The sequence below is a fragment of the Natrix helvetica genome (genome assembly GCF_964273705.1).
Source record: "Natrix helvetica genome assembly, chromosome: 2".
NCBI classification, from domain to species: domain Eukaryota; kingdom Metazoa; phylum Chordata; class Lepidosauria; order Squamata; family Natricidae; genus Natrix; species Natrix helvetica.
In genome coordinates this window covers 266,147,145-266,170,046 of record NC_138552.1, presented here as the reverse complement: position 1 = coordinate 266,170,046, position 22,902 = coordinate 266,147,145, and the positions used below count along the sequence as shown (strand labels likewise).

The 22,902-nt window shown below is 38.6% G+C and overlaps 1 protein-coding gene across 2 annotated transcripts in view; it reads right to left on the bottom strand.

Moving 5' to 3' along the window:
* PINX1 (PIN2 (TERF1) interacting telomerase inhibitor 1) overlaps nucleotides 1–22,671 on the bottom strand; it is a 36,872-nt gene extending 14,201 nt beyond the window's left edge. Inside the window, exons 1-6 of one of the 2 annotated variants that reach the window (XM_081941398.1) lie at nucleotides 22,563–22,671; nucleotides 20,801–20,910; nucleotides 20,014–20,106; nucleotides 19,251–19,329; nucleotides 18,418–18,510; nucleotides 17,935–18,008 (exon numbers count right to left, since the gene is read on the bottom strand). In XM_081941398.1, the coding sequence (XP_081797524.1) occupies nucleotides 17,935–18,008; nucleotides 18,418–18,510; nucleotides 19,251–19,329; nucleotides 20,014–20,106; nucleotides 20,801–20,910; nucleotides 22,563–22,581 (468 nt within the window). In that variant the 5' untranslated portion in view covers nucleotides 22,582–22,671. Of the gene's footprint in view, nucleotides 1–17,934; nucleotides 18,009–18,417; nucleotides 18,511–19,250; nucleotides 19,330–20,013; nucleotides 20,107–20,800; nucleotides 20,911–22,515 lie in introns of both variants that reach the window. The other variant, XM_081941399.1, reaches the window with a different exon arrangement.
* Nucleotides 22,672–22,902: the final 231 nt, after the last annotated feature.

Here is a 22,902-nt window from a genome sequence, read left to right as displayed (position 1 = left end):
AAGAGACCAGGACAGGAAAAGTTTGGAACATCAGCCAAGAAAGAGTTCCAAAAAAGAAGCCAGCCAATTTTTAAAGACATTCTTTGTAAGCAATAGCAGCAGGAGTTAGCAAAGCATTTGTCTCTGGGGAACTGTAAAATAAACACAAGAGGGTGCAATTAGCCTGTGGCAGCCAAGCAAGTGTCTAAGTCTATGTGCCTATGTGGGAAAGTGCATAAACATGTGTCACAGTTCTTCTCTTAATTGATGAAGAACATTTTTGACATCAGGCCCTATCAAAAAATGGGGGAAAGGGGAAAAAAAAGATTCCCTGTCCCTAGCTCATTTATTGGGAATTAGTTAAAAATATTAGGTTTTCAGGTATTGGCTAAAGATGAAATCTAGCTCTGAATGAATTTCATAACGAGACTGTGCAAGATCTATTTTTAAAGCAGAGGCCAGAAAGAAAAACACCTTCTTCCTTGTCCCTCACAAACATCCTTCAGTGAGCAAATGTGTGTTGGAAATACTACTCTAGACAGAAAACCCCAGGCTTAACCTTCAGGGTTTTTGATTTGACTCTGAATTTTTGGAAAGCAGTGCAGAATATACTGAATCAGATGGGCCCATTTGTCCAAAGCTCTTCTTTTGTAAGAGGAAAAATTGCCATCAAATTCCCAACTATCAAGATCCAATCAATGGCTCAAGGCAACATGAAAATACGGTTGGGGTGTGAAAAAATGTACCTGCTTATTAAATAAGCAGGTACATTTTCTTATATACTGAACATAGTTACTGCCACTGTTAAAAGATATTTGGCTTTCCTATTTGCTCCTTTCTACTCCAGATGGATTTATAAATGCTATGGGAAATTTAGTGCAGGGACTTAGCAAATGCATAACCTCCACCATAGATTAAGGTAAACAGAGCAGTTTACCTTAATCTATTTATTTTAATTAAGTCAGAAGTGAACTGACCTTCCTTCTCCTTTTTCTTGGCCAATATTGAAAGCATATTATTAGATATTACACTGATCTAGTGAGGTAATTCTTTAAAAAAAAACATAGATTAACATGCTATCTGATGAAAAATGCTATTATCATCCTCATTAAGATGTGACAAAGAAACAGGTAAACAATGGATAGAACCTCATAAGATCTAAGATCTTACATAAAGCCTCATAGGATTTTGACCATTTGAACCAAGTTTAGCTTTTTGACCTTTTAAAACTTTTTTTTTTGGTCCATGGCATCTGAAATCAGCTATGGTGTCCACTGGTTTAAAAAATGCTAAAACCCTCCACCCAAGTTTAGAGGAGGGGTTTTATTTTTGCTCAAGTCCATTTCTTCTCTTAACTTCAACTGCAAGATGGTATCAGCACTGACCTTTTGGACTCCAGCACAATGGCCTTTCAAGTACAAGTTCAGCCTTTATTTCAATCTAGTTTCATTCTTCATATCATTTCTTGTCTAAGTTTCAGCCTTTTGCTTACCCAAAAGTTTTTTTTAAAAAACCCCACCAAACCAACAGCTACGAACATCAAAGCCCTATTATTATCCCCCTCTTTTGAAATAAGACAATATAAATCTCAGGCTGACAACCTAGGGAGATTTTTTTTTAAAAAAGAAATGCCTAGCGTCATATCAATTCCTGTGCCTGGTAGCTATTCTGGAAGAAAAGGGGTCCAAAACATCTCATGAAGGAGCAGAAACCCAATTTATCCAAGGCAAGTTTCCTTCTTCATGCCCATTTAACGGGGGTGGCAATGGGTGTGTGTGTGTGTGTGTGAAGGGGAGGCAAGGAGAGGCCTATGCCAAGAAATAATTGACAGTGAAGTGTTGGAAGGTAGGTTTTTTTTCCTTCCACCACCAATGATTAATGTGAATTTTGTGTTCCTAATTTAAGTCAAGAGACAGAGTAACGTGGCTTCCTATAAAAAATACAAAACACTTCTGGGCAATGCATCGGTAGGAAAAAGAAAGGGGGAAAAAAGAACGCTTGACCAGGCCCATAAATTATAAAGCATTAACACCCTACTGCCACCCGGATCTCCTGACGCATGAAAAGTGACAATCCACCTGGCACTTCCAAGATTTGCGTAACTCACTTGGCGTAAGTTGAATCTTACCTTTGACATTTAATAGTCTGGTTCTTTCATTATCCTCAGCCTTCTGGTATGGCCGAAACCAACATTGACCAAGCCAAACTTAACCACATGTGTTGTAGAAACCTTCTGCATAAACTGAAGCGAAGTGAATAACAAATATAGCTGCTACATTTTCAAGTTATTTTGAAGATTACCATCAGCTGCTCCTGCCTTTGGAAGTTAGATGGCTTGTACTGGGCCTTTCTTCTCCAAGTTGCTTAGTATGGTGATGCAGCACACATTTCACCAAATACCACCAGCCAACCTTGAGAGTTTATCCAATATTTCACTCCAGGCCCTTTCTAGTCCAGATATTTACTATTTCACAATATTGGTTTTCTGTACATTTTACTGCTATTTTTCCCCATACCATTTCGATACAATGAATAAGATCTCTAAAATTTTCAGATAATGTGGTCATATAAAATGGGAATTAAGAATTTTAATTTAGCACATATGTCTATTGTACATTTCCTGATTTAGATTTATGCTTGAATAAATAAAATACCACATTATTTCATTGGGAGATGTCAATTACTTTTACACATGAATTTAAGTTAAATACCTATAGTACTCCCCCCCCCCCTTAACTCCTCCTTTCCTCATACTATGAAAAGAGCGAGGGGAAAGGAAAATTACTTTGCTTCCTGCAAGGGTTGATTAGAGGAGCCTGAGCTGCAATGAATACATGTCATAGAGTCAACAGCTCAAATGATGCATTAAGAACAAACTGTCAGAACTGGAGCTGCTACTTCACTTTACAAGCAGCAACTGATTTGCACAGGCAAATTCCACTCCTTCACCTGCTCTCTGATCGCAGCTTCCCGAGATACAAAAATCCACTTTGAAATTCTTCTCACTCTGACATACCCAGCTTAGCACTCTTAGAACCAGCTTCCCCCAACATTATTATTGTTATTTTTAAAAATGATTGTATCTTTCTTGTCCCCTAACTTCTGACTTTTAGGGGAATTCCCTCATCCATTTTCTGAAGGAAACCTGCAGTATCTGTCGGTGAAGTGCTTGATGTTACAGAAAATTCTGAGACACATTAATTTGTGGGCCCTCCTCCCTATATCACAAGAATTGGGAAGGTGACCTCCAAAGCAGATGGTCAGGAACTAATGGCAGATCTTCTGGGCAAGTCATGAGGCTTCAAAATAATCTTGATTCTCAAGGTTTTGAAATAACAATGTGTCTTTTAAAACAACTTTCTAGGCATTGTGCAAACTTGGGAACAGACAATTCTTTTCAGTCCGATCTGCTGGTAGGTTATAGGAATCCTTCTCAGATATGGTAGCATTACAGGAGGAGAGTGGATCATAAAGGTAGAGTGTAATCTTCTGTTTTTGAGAATTCCAAAGCTTTTAAAAAGTGAGCAGAAATGTGGTTTACCTCAGAGACACTTTATGCACTAATTTCCCGCTCCAGTTTGACATTATTAACATAAAAAGTATGGAGCCAACACTGTCTCAGTTTATTTCTGACAGGCAAACTAGAGAGGTGAATTCACTAGAATTGAGCTTTGGCACTTACTACTTTATTAGGAAGTTGACCACAAGTAATTGGTCATCTGATTGTTTTAGGAAGATTACATGTCTATGGAGATTCTCAGTCATTTAGTTCTACTGAACTTCAATCAATTTTCAACTTCAGAAGCCCTAGGAACAGAATGTAGAAAACATAGTGTTTAACCACAAAAAAGAGGAGTAAAGGTTATTCTGAATATTGAAGAAAAGTCATCCTGAACGTGATTGAAACTTTTTCTCTAGATTATATGAAAAATTATTTCTGTAGGACAGTAAAAATAAGCTTGGAAATAGAGAGCCACAGCACCCTTCAATAAATATTTTGGGACTACAACATTCTGGTTGAGAATTGTGGGGTTGTGGTAATTCCAGCTCATCAAATTGGGGAAGATGACCTCAGTTTAGTGCCTGCCTTTCCAGCTTAGATATAATGCAACTTTGGCCTGTTTAAGCCACTGCTTGAAATGGAGATCAATGCTTTGTTGCAAGGGATCTAATCTATTGCACTGCAGCATTAGCTGGATAAAGTCTTTTAGCAGTAGGTGGTAGTTGACTGCAACTTTCCTAATGAAGTCATTAAGGGTTCACTGAAAATGCTTATGCCCTCTCTTGCCTCATCTGCAATTTTGCTTCACCTGCACTCAAAGTAGAAGGGAGATTTGGATTCTAGAGAGAAGGCATAAACTCCCATAGATGTCTCTCAGTTACTTAAACACAGTTATTAAGGTGCAACCCTTGTAGTTGGGATGGCACAATTCATGATAGAGGAACTGCTTTATTAAAAATGAAAGAAACAGCTTTTCCCTCTTCCTGCCCTATTTTTTATTTGTGTGGGGTTTTTTTGATACATGAACTGCATTAGAAATAATAGAAAATTATGTAATGGAACTCCGGGATCAGCATGCTTTTTGTATGTCAGGCATATATGTACATATTGGTCAAACTTTGTCCTGAGACACCTCAAATTCCCTAAGACCCTTCCATTTTGGAGATCAACAGAAGCTTATCTCTGCAGAAATTTCACAAGACATATAATATGATGGTTATGTCTTCTAATGGTCAGAGTTGGACAGGAGCTGATTTTTAAAGCTTTATTTTTTACTGTCTTACTGGTGATTCTTTTACGTAGTAAAGTGTTTCTCTCCCATAAACAATGGGAGAACTAACATACAGAGATATTCATTCATACCACTGGTATGACAGGCCTTTATAGTATGGCTCCATCATCCATACATTTAAAACTTCCCAAACCAACAACAGTTACTTCTTATTTAGGTCTGCTTATTCTCACTGCTTAGCAAGCTGTTAACTATTGCTCCAGGAGTAAAGCAACACTTTGGAACATGCTTGGGAAAGTTTCCCTTGTGCTGAGCTGGGCCCTGATAGGCAAGCAGCCCTGGAGACAGTTTAGGGAATCAGGTCCCATTAAGAACCTGACAGCAACCCTCTAGTCATCTCCACCATGAAGGGGTTTACTCTTCTCCATACTTTTCACTTTGTCCCCCAATACTATAAAAAGCAAAGCCAGCAGAATTTTAAAAGAAAAAATAAAAGAAAAAAAGAGGAATGGAGAAAATTGTAGAAAACAAGTAATCCTGCTTTCAGCCAAAGTACAGTTAAAAAATGACTTAAGTTTTCTTGATATATGAATTTGCAGAGAGACCATTTATCAACACGGCTGTTTACCTCCACAGCAGAGTCCCTCAAGCCGAAGAGTCGTGTCATTCCCCTTTGACTGATTAATTAGCCAATCAGGGGACATTTTTCACTGTGAGGCATGATGGGTTATCCCAGCTAATGTTCGGTCTCTAATGGCAACACATTAAAGCTAACTCGGCTCTTTTAGCCTATCGAAGTGACCGAATGAGAAGGCCAGATAATAAATCAAAACCCAATTTCCTCTCCACTCTTGGTATTGCACTGGGCCCTAACAAATCCCCCAAGGAATCAATGGCTAGAGAAGAGATTCTTCACCAATGAAGAAATTGGCAGGGGAAGGGTAAAACTGCAAATTCTATCATAGCGTGCTATGCTTGAATCTGTGTGGCTGCCTTATCTCTGATTTTTATTAATTTTATTATTTTTACACACACACATAACAAATTTGGTCACAAGTGCACTCATATAGGAGGCAAGTGAACATTTCCCATATACAGTATCATCTATTTATTCAGGTATACCAAAAAAGTATACATCCTAAACAGATAATCAATATATTGTAGAATGATTGTGGGCATTTAAAAACACACTGCTGGAAAATTTTGTAAGGCAAATTTAATCTTTTCCTCATCCATTTATATTAGCCTTAGGGCCATCCCAATTTTCAACCATGGGACCACCTGGTTAGGGAACTCTGAGATTGAATCCACACACAGAGAAGGTTCTCAAGTTGAAGAACACTAACTTGCATTATGTGAGGAATGCATGTACGGTGTTGACTGCAAGGACAGGACTCAACAAGAAATGTTCTTGTGGTTAACTCTTAAAGGCCATGTCATTCAATCTTTCTCTTCCCCAGTGCTGTTCTGTGAGAGGGCTTGAGACTCCCCTCTCTGCAAAATCAGATGAAAAATAGCCTTTTCTTACTGACCTCGAAATTGCAAATAGATGCCATGAATATTATCCACTGAATATAAGACAATGCTGGGTTGGCCTACCTAGCTTAAGAGTCTGTTGTCACAAAGACCAGACAGATGCTTTCGAGAAACCAACTCCATGTTTTCCAGGAGCTGGTGGGCCACACTGCTTTCACCACTGCAAGTAAGATGTATAGAATGGATAAATTCCAATAACTTTACTCCCTTTTAAATGACTTTAAATTCGTAGCTATCATTACAAATATTGTACATGTAAGTCTGATGATTCACTATCTGAATAAGTACTTCTTTGGGCCCACCCTTAATTTCTCATTGCTTCAGTTAGTTTTATGTACTTTTGAGATGGAAAAATTCTTCACCTAAACCACATTCCCCACACTATGCAAGAAAAAAAAACCCCACAAGCAATCATGATGATATACTAGAGAAATTTCATAGAGTGATACAGAAAATCTGTATCTGTTTTATATATGAAAAGTGATTTCTGCTCGTTTTTACCCACAGAGTTAACATAGTTGGCAATCAAGGAGAAAACCTTTTTGACCAGAATTTTCCAATTATGGAATGATTTATCCAGAAAGATTCACCTGGTCCTTAAGTCTCATTTTTACAGTTATCAGTCTTTGCTATCAGTATTTTTAGTTTTCCAAGAAAATCCTTTGACCTAAACACTTTGATCTAAGCTACTAAAAATATCAGGTGCAAAAATTGATGAGAGATGGGCATAAACTTAGAAAAATCAGGAAAAAGAATACCTTTTAGCAAATTGTTAACTTGGAAAATTGTCATTTTAATAGTTCATTTTAATAGTTTTAGAGACTGGAATTTTTTGTGGGCTTTTTTTTTTTTTTACAAACTGATCTTCTACAAATGATAAAATGACTTTTCAGTCAATCCTGATCTTTCTTCTTATATCCACTCCTGTTCTATTGAATGAGGTCAGTCACACAAGGCCCTTTTAGCTTATCTAGTACTCTGCAGCTAACCAGGGAAAATGAGAACTTCCTTGTAAGATTAAAAGAGCAATGGCTGAAACTGCCAACTCTGTTTCAAGCCTTAAACAAGCAGCTCACCCCTTCATTCAATTTATCGGAACATCAGGAAATGTGTACATCAGGAAAGGGAAACTTTTGAGCAGAAAAATGTGTTAGTAATCAGGAAACTGTCTTAAGAGAGTAGCATCACCCAGAAGGATTGTAATCAGCCATGACCAAATAAGGGAAGGGATCGGAAGATGTAAGTGTCACTTTTCCAACTTCCAATATGTTGAAACTACATGTCTGAAAGGAAGGTTCTTACTAATCAAGACAGTTCGTAATTTGTATGTAGATGCGCATACTGAACTTTTCTGATTCCAAGTTGGGACATTATGATTTTTTCATCATTCTTCTGAATGCGTTCCCATGCCCATTAAAATGAAACCGGACTGTATGTTACTTTCAGGAGCATATTCCTTAGTGATAAAGTTTAAATGGGAAACACAGCTGCATAGGAGAAGGAAATGCAGAGGAGAATGTGCATGTGCTATCCAGGGAGTTTAATCAGATATGAAATGATAGAAAGTTATTTTTGTATCTTAGAGCAAAGAGGTTTAAAAACAGGCACAAGAAACTATTTAACTCATTTTGTGTTCTGAAACTAAAAGGTAAAACATATACAGAGTGAAAAAAAAGATTAAATTAGTTTGATGTAGGCCCTTGGTAAATGCAGATGTTTCTTGAATGTGCTAGGAGAGTTTCCAATCTTTTCTATTGGCAAAAGAAATCAAGCACTGGCTGATTTGTGGAATAGAAGCTGCCTTGGGGATTGATACAATCCTTCTTAAATGCTCTCTTTCACCCTCGTAAATCTAAGCAGCTTCTCTGATTATTACTGAGCTAAGTATGATGAAACAGAGGAAGAGAATTGAAACTAAGAGGTGGAAATCAGAAGAGATATGGATTACAGAGAGGCAGTTTGATGTAGTGGTTAAAATAACTGGGCTAGAAATTGGAAGATAGTGAATTAGAATTTTGTCTTAAGCATGAATCCAACTAGGTGACTTTGGGCCAGACACTATCTCTCAGCCTTAGGATAGGGCAGTGGTGGGCAACCTTTTTTTTCAACTGAGCCAAATCTCGCCAAAACCACGATTGAAATTTATTCTGAGAGCCACATTTTTAAAACCGAAAATACATAGGATGGTACACTGTTTTTAGTTTCAATAAACTCTGGCATTTGAAGCACGCAAGTTTTAAAGCTGTCAAGTTACAAGATCCTTGCATCCCTAACCCTTTAGGAAAAAAACCCCAAGGGGTCTTCAAACCTGACAGCTTTAAGACTTGTGGACTTCAACTCCCAGAATTCCTCCTCCAGTCATGTTGGCTCAGGAACTCTGGCATTGAAGCATGCAAGTCTTAAAGCTGTCAAGTTGCAAGACCCTCGCACGCCCAACCCTTTAGAAAAAAAAACCCAGGGTCTTCAAACCTGACAGCTTGAAGACTTGTGGACTTCAACTCCCAGAATTCTGAGAATTGAAGTCCACCAAGGGCATCAATCATATTAGCCCAGGGATCTGCAAAATTGGCTCTTAAGACTGGTGGACTTCAACTCCCAGAATTCTGAGAATTGAAGTCTACCAGTCTTAAAACAGCCAACTTTGCAGACCTCTGTGTTAGCCCAAAGCCTGGCGCTGGGCGGGCCTTGCTCCCCCATTGGTGGAGCCCCAAGAAGCGAGGAGGGAGAAAAAGAGACGGAGGCCAAGGAGCTTCCCCCCCCCCCGCCCCCTCCCAGCAAAAATCTAACCGGGGAGCCGGGCGGGCAGTAGCAAATTAACCTCAAAACGTATCAACGCTTGGAAGGACGTTGTGAACAAAAACCAGCATGCAACATGGAAGGATCCCAAATGACTTAACGTTTGTAATGCTGAACTGTCCAAGAATGCTAAACCAATTTGTGATTGCAACTTCCTCGAAAGCCTTTTGAGCGCACCCGGATTAAGGTTCCCTTCCCACAACTTTGTTACCAAATCCCATGGCCACCAAATTAACTCACCCATTTCCACATATACCCAATCATAAAGTAATCAAGACTGACTGGAATGGCACACACACACAAATTAAAAATCATAAAGCTGAAGGTGAGCCTGTTTCTCAACCTTGACAACTTTAAGGGGTGTGGACTCCAATTCCCAGAATTCCCCAGCCAGCCATACTCCAATTGTAATTTCTTCTTAAAATAGGATAGAAAGGCTCATGGCAAGAAACTCCAGGCATCCAAACAACTAAAAGGTCAAGGCTGTGTGTTAATTCTGTTTCCCACTTATTTCACAAAGTGGGCTGATTTATTTATCCCACTCATTTATGCCATGCTGTCTTTAGTTTTTGAAACATTTTACAGACTAAGCCTTTTTTTAAAAAATGCCATCAATGTATACACAATTTATTGAGCTGGTATAGGTTCTCCTTGAGCAGGCGGCTGAATTAGAAAACCTCCAAAGTCCCTTCCAGCTCTGTTCTATTCTAAAGACTCTCTTGTGCTCAGCTCCATTCCAAACAATACTGACACGATCAGTACTAGTTTTCCTGATTTCCTGATTAGGGAGGATCCTGAAGTCGGGCGGGGACAAGAAGCGAGGAGGCAAAAAAAGAAACAGAGGCTAAGGAGCTTCCCCCCGCCCCCTCCGCTCCCCGGTTAGATTTTTGCTGGGAGGGGGCGGGGGGGAAGCTCCTTAGCCTCTGTTTCTTTTTTTGCCTCCTCGCTTCTTGTCCCCGCCCGACTTCAGGATCCTCCCTAATCATTGTGGGTCGAAAAAAGGGAAAGGGGCGCTTGTTTTGAAGTGCCCGAGAGAAGGGAGGGGAGGGGGCGCCCGACACACAGAAGAGCCGCATTAAAATGTGTAAAGAGCCGCGTGTGGCTCGCGAGCCGCGGCTTGCCGACCACTGGGATAGGGCAATGGTAAACCAGGTCTGAAAAATATTGGGCAGAAAGTATTCAGTTTAAATACTGAATAAAGAACTTTATGATTATTCGCCTGTACCAATGAAGACTTGCTTTTCCTCTACGTCATCCACATCAAATAATTGGTTTGCACCATAGTTAAAAGGGATGGTTAATGGTTGATTGTAAGTAACAAACATTATAAGTCCTCTACTGAAAAAAAATCAAAGGAAAGTTATTTGACTGAGGAGATCTGTGCAATTATAGGTCAATCTCCAAAATTTAGTTTCTTGGAAAAGTGACCAAAAAAATGGTGGCCTTGCAGGTTCAGATAGAGCCAGGATGAAGTGTTGAACTTGCTTTGTCTGGTGATTGACCTATGCTAGAAAATGGATACTAGAAATGCAGCCTACTAGTTTTCCTAAATCTGAAGGTTAAGGTTAATGGACAGGGCTCCATCTCCTCCCTGTTGCATCTTGGGCCCTTCTTTCCCCTCTTTCTTAATTTTAAATTAATTTTAGTGTTATTATTTATTGCTTTAATGTTTTGCATAATAGCTTCTATTGATTGTAAGCTGCCTAGAGTCACCTCTAGGCAAGATGGACTTGCATACAAGTTTAATAAATAAATAAAGCTCACAGCCACTTTTCATGTTACTGAAAAGTAATGGATATGGCCATATCCAAGTAATACCATGCCAACTGTTCTGTGAATTTAGACAATCATTCTGTGAATTTAGACAGTCATTCAGGCAGTCTTTTGCAATGGTTCCAGAAGCTTACTGATTAAAGATTACTGTTTCACCCCCGGTCATTTATGGTATCGCAAAGAGATCAGGTTTTGTCTCCTGTGCTATACAGCTTTTTAAGGAGATTGCTGGGGATGGTAGTTCGAATTTTATGAGGTGCCATCAATATGCTAATACTGTCCAGCTTAAATTTGAAAACTGTTTTCAAACCCCAGAAAAACAATTGCTATATGTAAATTATATTGAATTTAAATTCAAATTTAAATAAAGGGAGAAATATAAAATTAGATCCAGAAAAGACATAAATTCTGTTGGTCACTAGGAAATAAGCAATATGTTTTGTACAGTTGTTCTTACTCTGAAAGTGCACAATCACAGTCTATGAATACTTCTTCATCTCTACAGCCACTACAGATTTGCAGATGGCATGATGCAGAATAATTTCACATAATTATGCTTACAGTGCCAGCAGTGACCTTTCCTTAACTGGTCAGGGTGTGTGAGAGTTATTCATGCTTTGACAACATCCTGTATTTATGTACGTGCATTTAGTCCAGAAGCAGTAGCTGGTGAAAATGCAGCATTCTGTTTGCTAACTCATGCAAATTACACGGAATGTGTGTAGGGGGATGTGTGTTTTACACACACAGTTTCTACTAAAAAAAAAAATCCATGCTGGAGATGTTGCTTGATGAAAAGAGTTGATGATTACTACTCTCCATGACTTTTCTGCCTGTCATTTCTCTTGATCACAGTTTATTATAGATTACAGAACCACGAGAGAGAAGAACTGCAGCCCACTGCTGGAATTCCAGTTGGAAAACTGCATCAACCCCAAACTTCTGTATGCATGATGTAGCTGAAAAAGTGAAGCAGCTTAAAGCAGGGGTATCAAACTTGGGTTGTCATAGTGTTATCACATGATGTATTGAACTTTTTCCCCCTTCACTAAACCGGGTGTGATAGTGGCCAGCACATGAGGCATTTGGCCCCCCGGCAAGGAGTTTGACAGCCCTGGCTTAAAGCAAGAGATAAAGCACTATTCAAGCCTGACAGAACTACAAGAAACCAAAATAAGCTTCTATTTTCACCTGTCTCTTTCAATAGCCTTAACTAGACCGCTGCAGGTGGTTCTTCTGCCCTACAGAGAAATAGGACCTTCCAAGTGCTGAACTAAGTCCTGAAGTAATCTTTTCATGCAAACCAAGTGTTCTGAGGTTGGGAATCTTTCTCTGTTCTACACTATTCCAAACTGAACTTCAAGCTTCCAAGGTAGATCAGTCCTGTTTCATCTTGTGATCCTGGGCGGCCCTGAAATATATTCAAGGCATGGCCCCCCCAAGGAGCCAAGCGAAGGGTTCTTGAAAAATGACATTAAATGGGACGTTTTACAAATATTACTTTCATTCTTCCAGATGTAGTTTATGTACCCTTGACACCACAGCTTTCCTGTTCTTAAGCTACTACTATTTTTAATACCATGAACATAAATATTATTCTAATGATTAAATAAGTGCCATTACAGTAATAACAACAAATGATGAAGAATCATTTTTCCATACAGGTAAATGTGACTTCCGGTTTGCTCGGAGGGTCGTTTTAAGCGTTCCGAAGGCTTCAGGGAAGCCTCCGGACGATCCCTGAAGCCTCCGGAGGGCCTCCGGGGGGGGGGGGAGGCTCTTTTCGCCCTCCCCAGGCTCCTATAAAGCCTCTGGAGCCTGGGGAGGGTGAAAAAAGCATGTAAAAATGGGGGGTCGCACCTGTTGTGTGTGCATGCGCACTGGGGGGGGGTCGCATATTGCATTATGGGTGCAGCACGCCTGCACACGACCCCCCTGCGCTCCCCCCACTTGTGGCACGTGAGCCAAAAAAGGTTTGCCATTGCTGTGCTAGTCGTTCCCGACTCTAGGGGACGGTGCTCATCTCCATTTCAAAGACAAAGAGCCAGCGCTGTCCAAAGACGTCTCCGTGGTCATGTGGCCGGCATGACTAAACACCAAAGACACACGGAACAGTGTTACCTTCCCACCTCAGGTGGTTCCTATTTTTCTACTTGCATTTTTACATGCTTTCGAACTGCTAGGTTGGCAGAAGCTGGGACAAGTAATGGGAGCTCACTCAGTTACACGGCACTAGGGATTCAAACTGCCGAACTGCCGACCTTTCTGATTGACAAGCTCAGCGCCTTAGCCACTGAGCCACTGTGTGTCAGGCACTGGCACTGATATTTAAGTTTAACTTAAGGTCTTGACCACCCGAGGAACCACCGCTTCCATAATGAATCTGCCTGACCAAGATCTACAGAAGAGCCCTTTGTAAACATGCTTTCACTATCCAATGTTTGCTTACCTGGCAGGTGGGAGAAGACTTTCTTTTTTACCACTCCCAGACTGGAATACATACATCCTAAGGATGTTCTGAATCCCCACTTTTCCTTTAAAAATTCTAGAAAGATGTACCTTTTAATCGACTGATTGTAATTTTAGTTTTTTGGGTTCTTTATTTTACAGAATCATAGTTGGAAGGGGTGATTTAGGTCTGTGAGTTCAATCTATTTTCAGTGTAAGAACCAGTATTAAAATATACCAGCAGATGGCTGTTTAATCTCTGCTTGAATATGCCCAATGAAAGGGAGCCTAACATCTAATGTAAGGGATGTTTTTTCTAACATTCAGTTGGAATCTGCCTTCTTTTAACTGAAACCTGTGCCTGCTCACTAGCACAAGAGAGAATATGCTGTGATTTTCGATGTGACATCCTTTTCAGTATATCTGAAAAATACTTATTATCCAGCCCTCCATTGTAATTTCTCAAGGTTAAACATATTTGGTTCTTTTTATTTTTCTTCGCAGAATTTAGTTTTTAGTCCTCCCATCATCCTTATCGCCCTTTTTTGATCCTGTTTTAAATTTTTCTGAATACTTAAATCAAACCATACATAGCATGTGATTATGAAGTGGAATGATTACTTCCTAAACTTATACCGTACAATTGTATTTGTCTTTTTAGCACTTGCCCCACACTGCTGGCTTTTATTGTTTGCAGCCAATTACTTTCCCCTCACTAAGTACAAACACCAAGCCATGTACTCCCTTTTCAGTACTTGGATATTTGATTTTTTTCCTTCCCTGAAGTATTTATCTATTAAAATTCATTGTTATTTTTGATCTTTTTTTAATGCTACAAAGATTATTTTTTATTTTTGTCTTCTAGGACAGAGTTCCCCAATGTTTCCGGCTTTGGGGACTGGCGGGGGGGGGGTGTTGCTCTGTGGGAATAACAGACAAGCACACGCACTCGCAGCGCCATTTGTATGAGTGGCATGCATGCACGCCTGCCACTCACACAAATGAGGATATGCCGTGCCCTTGACAGCCATTTCTGTGGCCTGGTTGCAATCCCCTCACAGCCAATTAGTGGGTTGTGGCCCACAGGTTGCGGACCGTTCTAGAATATTAAAAATACCATCCTATTTTGTATCATTTGATCAACATTGCTTCTATTTTTAAAATCAAAATAATTAATGAAAATATTTAAAGAGTATTGAGAACTAGTCCTCCCAAAACGTTTTCCCTGTTTGATGAAAACCAGAGATATTCTCTAAGAGCTATTACATTTATACAAGATAGGCTATTCCTTTATTATAGTCACGCTATATTATGTCTAATGCATTCCATGTTTTTTAGAAAGTTAATAGATGAAATAAAATAAATTAATTTTGCAAGATTTGTTCTTGACAAACCAAAACACTTATTTGATAATGCTATTTTCAGTGTTTAACGTTTCCAGATTATGTTTTCCTCCGGAATGTTTCCAGGCATTGTTGTTGGACTGTTGCCCTGTAGCTCATGGATCTTCCCCCACCTTTTTTTTAAAGACAGGGATATTTGTTGGCTTTTAATCACTGGGCTTTCAGTAGTTCTCCAGATGATTTAGTTGAGAACGTGTGCTCAGTACAATAAAAAAGTAAACATCTGAACAATTCTCCCCTTACTGAAAACGTTCCTAATCAGTAACTCCAATTGCTTCACCATCTCCCTGAGAAAAAATGGGAACAATCTGAATGTAAAAATATTCATGTTTTTCTGTGGTTTGTATATAGCAAGAACATCAAGGATGACAGAAATCCCCCCTCCCTCCCCCCCCAACCAGGTACAAAACACACGGTTGCTTAGCCTTATAATTTGTTTTAAAGGAAATAAGGTGTCAACTCACAAGGAGGTCAAATGTCAGCTTGTAGTGAAGTAAAAAAAAGTGGGAGAATTAATCTCACATAAGAGAAGAAATGGAGATTATTTTACCACTGGATATTTAATTGGAGGTTGACAGAAGAACATAATATTTGCCTCCACAGGGAAAATAATATAAGTCAGGCTCAGAGGTTTAGCTTTAGGGGATCTGCAATGCAGGAAGTCAATAAGGTTAAGATATAAAAATATCATTATTATTGGCAAGCTTATCTCATTTTTTAAAGGGAGACTGTGCTAATCCAATGTATCTAGAGGGCAAAAGGTAGAAAGGATCATGCTTGACACAGGCACCTTCTTTAGGAAGTCAAAGAAAGCCTGTTCTCAGTTGCTGGCATTTCTTTTTTTTAAAGAGTCCACTTAAAGTGCTGGCTAGATATTTCTGAATCTCGTGGGAACTGAAAAGCAACCATAGGAGTTTGGTGTTTTGTAACCAATGAAAGAGCTGATGAATATGCAAAGAAGAGAAAAGGTGCAGTGGAGCTTCTTGAGGACATAAAACATTCAACAAAGCAAAAGTGAATCTCTTGAAATTAGATAGCAAGAAACATGGGCTGAAAACCATATTAGCAAAGGAACACTCCTTACCTGATCCACCTGGCTTAGATACTAAAATTGAAAATGTTGTGTGCTAATCTTTGATTGACAACAGAACTCTAAGTCTTGATGGACACCAGGACTCTTCCTATCTAGGCAGGAAGAGATACAAGGATGTTCTCATCCAGCATTTCCTGTTCTTTTAATCTTTTAAACACTCATATATGCCAAGATTTTAAAATCAAGGGTGTGTATTTGGTGCCAATCTTTCAAAGAATACAAATCTTCAACCACATCCTAAGGACATACCAAGAGCTCATGGGTATTGTCCAATATCACGTTTTATTATTTCTAATCAATCCCACATACCAGACTAGATAAAAAGAGCTGTATGTGTGTCTACATAATAAAGTTAACTTGAAATACAGTTTTTGAATGAAATAAGCTTTCCTATCACTATATAATCTCAGCTTTCAAGATGTAAAACAGGAACCAGGGAAGCAGTCTGGGAGTAAGCAGTTAAAAATTTATATGATGGTTGAAATGATCTTTTTTTTTAAAAAAAAAATCAATTTGCTTCCCTCAGTTATTCTGAAGTAGCCTCTGGCTTTCTTACAAGCAGAAAAAAAGCTAAAACGGTTAAAAACAAAGGAATATTTAGTTTGATATTCAATTTCTTGCAGAGGCCAAATATTTATTTTTGGCTATTTTAAAAGAAGATTCTGAAAGTAACCAGACTTTCCAACCTTTCATACCCACCAGAAAGTAGAGTGGAGGCCTTAAAATTTGAGGCTCCTTACAACTTTCATATTAAACTAGAGGCAAAAGAAAATAATGCTCTTTCACAGGTTTCTACATTTCATTCCCCGTCATTCCTGGTTTAAGGTGAATGGAAATTATGGGTGCTAGATATCTGGAAGACTGCAATTTCCTTATATTTTCCAAGATTTTATATTTTTCCCAAAGGCATGCATTCTGGAACAAATACTTAACAAATAAGTGGAGAAAACATGAGTATTTTTTCTAAAAAGAAAAAAACCCCAAAACTTTTCAAATTGCCTAATTTCTAATTTTGTCTGTTGACACTTTTCACATGTGAATTTAATCACCTTGTCCCAAGTATTGATTCATACTAGTTCCTCAGCAAGTTATGGTTTCCAAAGTCCACCATCAAGGAAATATCACCTGCATTTCCAGGAAATTTACATCATTATTCCCAAACTGGATGGACAAATATTTCCATGATTTCCAATCAACAGATTATGAATTATGGTATTTCTGGTGAAACATACTATGTTGTACAAGGCTGGTTTACAGGAATAGAAAGTTTAGAGTTTAGCTGAGACCTATGCTTCCTATGTTTTATGACACAAAATGTAGAGTGCTGTGCCTAGTCTTTTCTTATTTTTTTATAAGTGGATACTAATAATCTACTTGCAAGTAGCTCAGTAACAGTGAAAATGACATGGCATAATATTTTAGGTGATATGCCAGCATTTACCAACATTCAACAATTATTCTCAAAAGCACACCTGGTTCTTGTGTGATTTTCAGAGTCTGTGGAGGCTGCAAGAGTGTGGTCTTGCACAGCCTCCAGAAGTGCGTGAGAGGGCCATGCTCTCGTGCAGCCTCCAGACCCTCTAAAAAACACACAATAACGGGTGTACTTTTGCTTTTCAAAGGGTTCCCCCCCCCCTCCAAAAAACCCTGCAGAGGCCGTGGAAGAGCATTCTCTGAAATCACTTGAAGACGGAAGGCTTTGTATGACCCGGAGCTCCCTTTGTGTGACCTAAGCCACAGCAATGTATGTAATTCTCAAATGATGTACAGCAGAAAAGTGTATTTAAATAATTAGAATAAATCACTATTTAAAGCAGGGGTAGTCAACCTTTTTATACCTACCGCCCACTTTTGTATCTCTGTTAGTAGTAAAATTTTCTAACCGCCCACAGGTTCCACAGTAATGGTGATTTATAAAGTAGGGAAGTAACTTTACTTTATAAAATTTATAAAGCAGAGTTACAGCAAACCCCTACCGCCCACCATTAAAGCTGGAATGCCCACTAGTGGGTGGTAGGGACCAGGTTGACTACCACTGATTTAAAGCATACAGTCCAATACATACACTATATTGCCCAAAGTATTCGCTCACCCATCCACATAATCAGATTCAGTTGTGAGAGAATACTTTGGGCAATATAGTGTATCTACAATATCTAGTAAAATCACATACTTGCATTTTTTTGACTTTGCGTTTTCCAAAAATACAGGATAGGTCATCTTCACTTCGTGAAGAGAGATCTTTTCCTGGATAGAATTGCAGAAAAAACAAAATAATTTATTGCTTTCTTATAGAATAAAGTTAGATCAATGCTCTTGAAGAAGAAAATTATATTTTCTCTGTTTGATTCATTTCAATGAGGCTTAAACCAGAAAAAATTCTCCTAGATGTTGTTGGTTCCTTTAAGTAAAAGCTGCAATGTGCATCAAAACCAACTGCATTCAATATCCTACAGGTACCAACACAATGCCTTAGCTTCAAATTTAACCCTTTCCATGCTACTCATTCTCCATCAAATATTCTAATTCTTAACAATATTTTGATATATTTAAATAGATTTTTTTCAGATGGTTACTGTACTGATCTCATTAGAAACATTTTAATGAGTTTTTTTTCATGTAACAGGTTTAATTTATTAGTTTCATTTGAATTTACCTTTGGCAAATTTCACATAGTGAACGCGTTTTTTAGAGATCTTGGATTTTTCTTCAAGGTTAAAAGTTTTCTTTCTATTTTTGTAAGTAGATTCTAGAATACAAACAGAAAATTACATGAAGCCAAAATCTATAGTCCTCCTGACATACTAAATTCCAATGTAGAACATCCCCTTGGTATTTCTTGTTTTCCCTGTGCATCTTTACGGATTCTTACAATAACAATAACTTGCTCCCAGCTTCTACTCTTAAAGTGTTGTTTTTCCCTGAGTTTCTCTGCTTCAAGTTCCAGCAGTGGATAACTTTGTGTTCTTCTCGGCCCTGTTGCCAATCAGCCAGATAATGGACAATTCAGTTTTTCTTTAGATTACTATAAACATGTGCTGAAGAATGGCAGCTTTTTCTGTGTCTGTCATGATATGAGATGTTCTTTCAGGCATCTTCAGAAATGCGTGTGAACGGACACTAAGATCCAAAGGCAATTCAAATGTCAAAAGCCAAATTCAGATGCAAAGTGATCTTGATGATAAAGAAGGTCTGCATCAAGATGAGGATCTCAAAAGGATCATTCCTCCAGACTACAAGCAACTACAAGCATCACTCTTTTGGTAAAACTATAAGCAGGATGTGAGAGTAATGCCCCCTCATCCAAAGTTCATAACCCCAATCCCAGAAAAATTCGAATGTTCGGCAAGTCTGACAGGATAGGTGGCGGCTTTGATTTCACATGCTTGCTCTCGAACAGCAATAGTGACCTCATGTGGCCAACATGCTGTATGTAATTTTATATTAAGATTTTCAATACCAGTTACTCTCAAAATTGAATCGTGTTACCTGGGTCATCTTGTGTATAACTGTTATTCAACTCTGCCAAAAGCTGATTGAAATCATCTTGGTGAGCAATCCAGTTATCCTGCACCCAACACACAAACCAAATGATTACAATCTAAACTGATCAGGAATGAGGGAAAGATGACAAAAAGGGCATGCTCCTCCATGTTCTACTGATTCAAATTCAGATCACCAAATCAGTTGTCATAAATTTGAGTTTGATATACAAACCATGATCTATACTCCCAAATGCACAAGAAGAGTCATGATTCAAAGCTGCTTTAATTTGTGGTTCATTACATTCTACACATCTTTGATGTGATATAGCAGCCTCCAGAAGCTTTGGGGTTTAGCAGTTCAGAGAAACTAAGAGTAGCACTTGGAACTAAAGCTTGCAATGATGATTTGATGGCTAACTATAAACTATATTTATAATTTTATACATCGTACAAATTGTAGCACTTCCATTTCAACGTTGGTTTAATGTGTAAACTGAACATTTTGCACTAAAATTATCAACATTCTAAATCATTATAAGCAGCCAACTAATTCAGTCCCACATGAAAATATTTATGTCAAACCAAACAAAAATGCATTGTATTTACTTTCTGTGTCTTTTCAAATCAAATTAACTTTACATCTGCTAAATTTGTAGACGTACTTCTATTTCTGTAAAACCTAATACAAATCCTGATTTATAACCGTGTGTGTGTAAATATGCTTCAGCTACAGTCTGTGTAGCCTCAATTCTATTACCTCCACTTACCTCTTGGCTCACAGATGCTCCCAATCCCAATGTGTTGTTCTTCACCTGAATCTTAATATGCTCTGTGCTGCCTTGTTCTTGAGCCCCAAGCCCCTGGTGGAAACAAATGACAAACAGAACTGTCTTGGAGAACTTCATTTGTTGTAGTGTGTAGAAGGCGTCTATTTTTCATTGTGTTGCCTTTTTTTTCAATCCAATTATTCTCAACAGGTTGAAATAATTAGAAAACAAAACAAACCCCATGCATACTACAACTAGCAATCAGAAATCAACCATTCATACTTGCAGAGAAAGGGAAGAGAGTCCCTGAGGTTGCTCCTTTTGTACGAGATGGAAGGTTTCTCTTACTAATCTGAAAACTCTTGAGGTATAACTTCACAATGATTCTTGATTCTTAGGCAATAAATGGCAATAAAAGCATCAGCTTTGCACTCATTAGGCAGTACAAATATACAAATTTAACTGGGATAACTTTTCTGTAATGAAAGTCCAAATTGAGGCACATCTTCAAGATTTAACAACTGGATTCAGCATAGTTGCTTCAGGAAATTTATCCAGAGTCCTTATGCCAAGGGAAATCAGTTTGCATTAAACTTACATTTTATTTAAAAAGTAATTTGTTCCAGATCCTTGTTAGGAAGGCCAAGGAGGCATATGATCCTCATTTAATTTCTTATTCTGGCAACTTTTACAATACTTATTTTATTTTATAAACATTTTATTATCTAATGAACCTTGAAAATACCAAAAAAAACGTAAGCAACTATTTTCAACCATACAAATTTACCTTGCCTTTTGACCATCCCATTTTTTCCAACATCTTCTGGCCAAATTTTGATTCATCTTTACTCCAAGTACTGTTCCGGGGATCCACAGACCATTTCAGTTTGTGGCGTGCTACAAGAGAAAATGAAGTGAAATCTAGTGATATTTTCAAAATTGAAATAGGAAGACTTTCGTCTTCACAATTAGTGCTTCTCCTACCCAAAGTACTTTTTCTGTAAAGATTTTTAAAGAACATTTTAAGGAATGAGTACACTGGGAATCTCAAAAATCAAGCAGGATGATTGACAAACCATTTTAAACATTTTACTGACAAATGCTTAATGAGCTAATATAATATTCAAGTCTGCCATTTTGTAGTAATTTTGTGAATCTCTATGTTCACAAACATTCATTTGCAGCATTCCTTAAATCTGTTCAAAAAAGGAAAAATGATTGATGAAGAATAAGGGACAGGAAATAAGAATTGCCACTGATAAATAGTAATAATTGAAATGTATATCATACTTCTGATCTCAAATACTAATTCAGTATTAACTAACAGCATTTTTATTTATTTATAAAATTTATATGCCGTCTACCCCCTAAGTGAGATATTAGGCATCTTACAAAATATAAAAAGATAATTTGGAAACAATTAAATTAACATGGAATAGAAATTAAAAATCAAGAGGATGAATGGCATAAGGGTGGGATGTTCTTTGTTCTACATCAGCCACTCCCAGTGTAGGACCCCAGGCCAGTTGGAAATGTCAGTTTTTAAGATCCTTCTGGAAGGCCAAAAGTTTGGGGTGGATCTTATTTCCGACAGCAGAAATTTCCAAAGGGTGGGAGCCACAGCAGAAAAACCTTTTCTCCTGGATGTCACCAGCCAAAATTGCTTGGCAGTTGGGGCCTATAGCAAGCCTCTTTTGCCCATTGGGGTGAGATGACTCCTCAAATACCCTCTTTGATTCCAGATATTGCATTGACTAATATCATAGTACTGACCACTTGTTTACAGATAAATCTGACAACAGCATTTAATGTGAGTTTCTCTCTAGTCTCCTCTATTCTTTAATCCTCTTGAGGTACTTTTTATGGCTTCCTCAAACTCAAGCTTTTTAAAATGTTTGTTGGGTACTTAGAAGCAAGTTGCAACGTTAAAGCTTTCCTCACCCCTATCTCAATATTGTTTCTAACTCCTCCGATACCTTTTTTTTTGGGGGGGGGGGCTGGGGGCAGCCTAAGCACTTGAAGCGGTTTTAAAAAGGATTTGCTTAAACGCACAGCAGAGGAATCTACATTACGTTCTGTAGCTATGAAAATCTGGACGGCCTTTAAATGAAGCAAAGATGGAAATAACTCCGTGCTGTAGCCTAGTCGTCCTCCAGGCAGGAACACCGCTTTAGATCTTCGCAGAAGATGGAACAGGGTTGAAGGCGACCTTGGAGGTCTTTTAGTTCAACCTCCCCAACCCCCCCCCCCCAAAGATTTGGAGACTGAATGCTTTTGAAACCTAGAGGGAGAAAAAAATATATCGAAGCAGCTGCCATTATCATGCGTTGCTTATGGGCATCATATATCTACCTAATCGTCCCATACTGGAAGGAAGATCTTGGCTGGATAGAGGTTTCAATCTCACTTTATCATAGCTCCTCTACCCAAATCACAGACCCCACATAATGATCCCTGGCATATACGAAGCGGGGGAGGGATTTGTCAGTTTCGCCTCCATACCTCGCGCTATTTTCTACATGCTCCGTTTCAACCGGCTTCATACTCACGTTCCGCCAGCATCGCCATCTTGCGGGAAAAGAGGGGACCTTTCCCTACTTCGGACGCGCAATGACGTCCGCGACCGTCGCTTTATAGGTGTCCATCCTAAATGCCCGATAAAAGAAGGCGAAGAAAAGAAAAAGCGAGAGGACTTTTCGTAAAAAGATAATTACGGTAGGTAAATCCGAAGGAGTGGCCCCCAAAAAACCCCAAAGCAGTGTTTATTCCAGGGGTCCCCCAACCTGGCAACTTTAAGACTTGTGGACTTCAACTCCCAGAATTCTCCAGCCAGCTGCTGAAGAATTCTCCCAGAATTCTGGGAGTTGAAGTCCACAAGTCTTAAAGTTG